The 5,091-nt window shown below is 50.0% G+C and overlaps 1 protein-coding gene across 1 annotated transcript in view; it reads right to left on the bottom strand.

Moving 5' to 3' along the window:
- Positions 1-2,559, bottom strand: part of ATN1 (atrophin 1) — a 9,404-nt gene extending 6,845 nt beyond the window's left edge. The window contains exons 1-4 of the mRNA XM_009329971.1: positions 2,452-2,559; positions 2,114-2,251; positions 1,623-1,736; positions 16-246 (exon numbers count right to left, since the gene is read on the bottom strand). Coding sequence (XP_009328246.1) covers positions 16-246; positions 1,623-1,736; positions 2,114-2,251; positions 2,452-2,529 — 561 coding nt within the window. The 5' untranslated portion in view covers positions 2,530-2,559. The remainder of the gene's footprint in view (positions 1-15; positions 247-1,622; positions 1,737-2,113; positions 2,252-2,451) is intronic.
- Positions 2,560-5,091: the final 2,532 nt, after the last annotated feature.

Raw genomic sequence — 5,091 nt, forward strand, 5'->3', positions numbered from 1 at the left:
GTCGGGAGGGGGAGCTACCGGCGGGGTGTGGGGGAAGAGTGGAGGGTGGTGGTAGGAGTGAGACGGCCCCTGGGACAGCACAGAGGAGGAGTCGGAGTCATTCTCCACGCTGCCAGGGCTGTAGACACTGGGTGAGGTGCTCCTGTTATCCTGGTCAATGTCCCGTGGGTCACTGCTCATCTCATCGTTGAAGCTGTGGCCATCAAGGCTGTCAACATCGGATGGGGATGGAGGGCAGGGCAACTCCTGAAGTAGGAAGGAGGAGAGAGACGTTATGTGGCCTCCCAGACCATGCACAGTACTTCTCAAATTCCCAGAGAACTCGCTTTCTGACCTTTCTCTGCCAGCACTAGAAAAACCCCACAGAGGGAAGGAGACATCGTCTGGCAAGGTATAAGTAACACCAGTCCTCCTGCCTCCCCTTGGAGCAACTTCAGCGCTCTCAGGTCCTTCATGAGCATCACACGCTCAGGGAGGAGGTAACGATGGGCACCTTGTGTACAGAGGCAGCGAGGGAGGGCAGGGAACTGTTACAGACGAGGTTGAGAATGAATAGATACGAAAGGTCCTAGCACCACCATCACCGGCGATGGCAATGGGCTGTTGGCCAGGGTATGATTCAGTGCTACCACCAGGTGGCATAGAGCAGCACACACCACAGTGTGCCCCCAGACCCAGAATCGCTCTTCTTGTCCCTGCAGGGCTCTCCCTCGGTGAGGAGACCCACTCCCCTCCAGCCCCCCACCCCGAGCGTTTCCTCCTCTGGGCTGCCCCACTCCTCACCTCCCCAAGCCCTGCACTTCCCAATCCCTGCTCCTCCCTACCACCTCTCGCCTCAGGCAATGAAGCATTGGTGATTCAACAGTTAGCACAGACAATTAACAAGTACCTCTCTTGAGCCTCGGGGCTTACAAGAGAGGCTAAACTGTAAAAAGATCACTGTTGAGCTGAACTGAACAGTGTCCACGTGGAGAAATTACACAGGTGTAACCACAGCGGTTTAATTACAATCCCCTCATAATGCAAGCAAATATCCCCATGTTTGCAGGCCTTTAAGGCCAGTTCCCTGAACAGGCTAACGGGGAACTAAGAAGCACAAGAGCTGAGTCTTCCTCCAACCGTTTGACCACCAATCCAGCCCGGTGCTGTGGGCATTTTGGAAAAGCCCTACCACAACTATGCAGAGCGTGTGCGTGAGCAGGTTTTGCACAACCATCACCCAGACCCCACCACGACTTAAGGATCTCTGTTTCAGACTGCTCTGGGGGAGCAAAAGAGGCTGAGTCTAACCTGACTGGCAGCTGCGCACGGAGCCAGGCTCTTGCCACTGAGCCGGGAAAGGCAGGGCATGTGCCCAGCTCCGAGAGTGCGGCAGTCCCCTGCAGACAAGGCAAAAGAGACGGAGAGCCTGCCGTCTGCTCAGTCATCACTCCTGGTGGCGTTTTTGTAGCCAGGCAGATGCTATTTAGGTTGGAAGAGCTGCAGTGCAAAACCCAAGGTGCCAGGGCTCCCGAGCAGTGGGAACCTCAAGCCAGGTGGGTGGGAGCAGCACAGGTAGGGAACAGGGGACTCCTTTGCCCTGAACCCAGGACAGGCCAGCAATCACAGCAGGGACAACTCACCTCGGTTTTGGTTTTTTTGGGAGCGTTGGTGTCCTCCCCTTCACTCTCCGAGATTTCTTCTGTTCGGCCCTGCTTGCTGCCCTTGGGGGTGCAGGATTCCTCCACCCGGCCTTTCTGCAAGAGAGAGGAGAACAGGGAGGTGGGAGGGTCATGGGGAAACTTCCCACCCTGCCAGACCTTCACAGGCTGCAGCAGGTGAGACACAGCCACTATGGCATGTGTGTTGAAGAGCTTAGCAGTGCAACACTGAGCCAGAATATGGCAAAAATTAGCTCTAAACAGGGCTGGTGAGACTGAAGACCGGTTCTTGGGAGATGATGGAAGTACAAGATGCTGAGGATGAAAGAGGGATCCCACCCATTCCAGAGAACTAACCCAGCATGGGTTCCTTGGTAGATCCCTTCTGGTCTGCGTCCCTGGATCCCCAAACAGATCCTACCCAATCTGGGCAGTCCTCAGGCACCCCACGCTCGCATACTAGCTTATACTACCTTTGTCGCCTGTCGGGATTTCTCAGCCTTGCCATCACTGCTGGAGGTGCTGACGCCCCCAGGGGAAGCTCGACCCCGTGACCTGAGCTCCTCTCGGGGCCCTGGAGTCTCTTTCTTCCGTCCACTCCGCATTGACATCTAAGAGAGGGATCACTGGATCAGTCCTGCTTTGCATCTCCCTCCACTCCTGCCCTGTCCCCAGCCTCCTGAAGTCTCTGAACCCCTGGCACTCCACTACGCCAAACTCATGTCCACGAGCTTTGCTGTGAGCCTCAGTCCCAACCCACAGCTCCAGCTTGCCTCCTGTGTCTCCCCCCCCCCCCTCCCATCTCACGTACTGAGTCCTTGTTCTGTCGTGTCTTCATTCTTTTGGGTGTGGGACCCCCATTCTCCTTGGCCCGGCTTGATGAAAACATAAATTTTTATCACTCCACACCCCCCTTCGGCTGTTCCCGGGGAGGCGGAGATGGGCAAGAGCAGTTCTTCTGGAAGGGGGGCTTACACCAGCAATGCAACAAGATCCCGGTGAATCCTGAAAGGCAGACAAGGAGATGAGATGGGAGAAAGAGTGAGTGGACTGCAGGACATCCTTTTGTGGTCTGCTATAGAAACATGACAAAATTATTACTGTTTCCTTAATTATTATTTACAGACGCAAGGATCTTTACCAAAAATGCAATAAACTTCCCCATCAGAAGGGGAAAAGATTTGGCCACTCTCACATCCGATTTCCAATTTCTAGGAGTAATACCCACACGATGTGAGGCAGGCAGTCCTCCAATTTTTTGGAGGAAGCAGAGAGGAATGGTTATCAGTATGTTGATTGTCCTCTGAAATAATTTTAGTATTTCCATTTCCTTGTTTATTTGATCTTCAGAGAGAGAGAGGGGGAAAAAAATGGGAAAATGCTTTAAAATGTTCCTAATGACAATTTTTCTGACTTCATAAGTTCCTCTTTGCACTTGTTGTCAATGCAGTAAGTTACACTATCCTTAACTGGCCATGTGCTGTCATTAGCTAGCTCTGTGTAATGAGCCCCCAGTGGCCTTTGCTGAAGAGGTATTATATAGCTCTGCCCTCTCCAGAGCATATGCACATGCATACATGCACCAGCACGTTACGCAGAAAATGTGATAAGTCTTGCTTAGGCTGTTCGGTGTCCAAGGTACACAAATAGGTGCAAGAAAATGCATTTAGCTTTGATTTTGCATGACGCAAACAGAATCAACTCTGTTTAGCTTGAAGGGCCTGCCTAGGTCTCCTTCTTCTCTATACACTGGACTGCTTCTCAGTGTACCACCTAAGAGTCATGCCCAGAGATGCAAGAGTACATCCTTACACTTTGCAGCAGCTGGAAGATTTCTGAGCTCCCTCTGAATAAATTTACAGCTTTGTGCTACGTCCAAAAGCACCATAGATATTTCATACCCTGTTATGCCACACAGTTCCTAGTTTAGAGTATGAAAGCACCATGATTGTGTTAGCCTGGGAACTGGACTGAAGTCATTCAGGGATGCTGCTCCTGAAGCTAGTTTGCTTGGCTCCATCCAGCTCAAGACCTTTCGCACTGCACTGTACTGCGCAGGTGTAACCAAGAAGACACTGTCCTTCCCCAGCCTGTCATTTGAGCTCCTATATTCAGCCTCTGGAATGGACAATCTGCAAGAGAAGGAAATGTGTCCGGTGGATGAGGCATCAGGAGAAAAGATCCACATCTCCTGGGTTATATTCTCTGATCTGGAAGCACGGGAAAGTTTTGTGAATAAGTATAAGAAGACTTGAGATTCGGGACTCCTAAAGGCCATCCCAGACCTCGAAAGATCAGCTTCTAGCCAGCCAGTGCAGGAGCAGTCTGGATGCACTTTCAATCCTCTGAGAAGGGAGCTGAAACCAGGGATCAGAGCAAAGGCACCAGACAGGAGAACCCCTGGACCGCCTGTGCAGCCCTGCTGCTGGACTGTGTGGCCCTGGAGTCGCTGCATTCCTCCGCCTCCATCTCCCTACCTGTGAAAAGGCAGTAATAACACTGGCCTGTCTCTTGTGGGGCTCCACATCTTCCCTGACCAATGCTTAGAGAAAACCATCCGGAAGGTACTTGGGAAGAGCAGGGGATTGTTTGTTTTAATTTCATTAATATTTTATTTGACCCTCATCATGAAAGCCACAGGGGACTCATCCAGCATTAATTCCCACACACAGCAATTCATTAACTGAGACCTCTTCTTTAATAGAAAAATAGGTCACGATGGTTTATAACTGACCTAATGGAGGCAGAGCACTCTCCTAATCTCTACCAGCTGACATGTTTTACAGCCTTACATTTCTGTCATACTTTGGCCTTTGGTTGCTAATTCAGCCAGCTACACTGATGCTATTCTAGATAAGCATCTATAATTAACATTTCTTACGTGAAACAAACATTGTAAGTAAGGCGATCCTAATTTAACCCAGCTTCAACACACGCCATGTTAGCAACCTTCAAGTATTAGCTCAGCTCTGAACACACACAAGCAGCAACAGCACATTACCAATATGTCACTGCTCTTTACATTCAACAGGGGTGCCACCCACACCTCCCACACCAAAGAACCGAACATCATAATGCAGCGCACAGGTCTCACTTCAGCTTTCCAGTAACCCTATGATGACAGTTATGGTGGTCTTTCCAGAGAAGTAAGTCAGAAAAATAATATACAGCCAACACATACTGAAACTTCCTTTTTTAAAAGAAATACCAACTCAGTACTTATGTCAACCGCTGAATATGCAGTACCAAACAAAGCCAGAAACAAATAGGTATGTTTCAGTAGACAATTAACCACTGGGGCAGAAGTTTCTATCACTTAGAGCGCGAAGACTTTTCTAAAATATGTAACAGAACTGACACACACATTATTAGACTCAGTACAGCAACTGTTATGTCAGAGGCCAGATGAGAGGATCACAACACTGCCTTCTAATTTTAACATCTATGAAAT

Source organism: Pygoscelis adeliae, unplaced genomic scaffold (assembly GCF_000699105.1).
Source record: "Pygoscelis adeliae isolate BGI_AS28 unplaced genomic scaffold, ASM69910v1 Scaffold120, whole genome shotgun sequence".
Lineage (NCBI taxonomy): Eukaryota > Metazoa > Chordata > Aves > Sphenisciformes > Spheniscidae > Pygoscelis > Pygoscelis adeliae.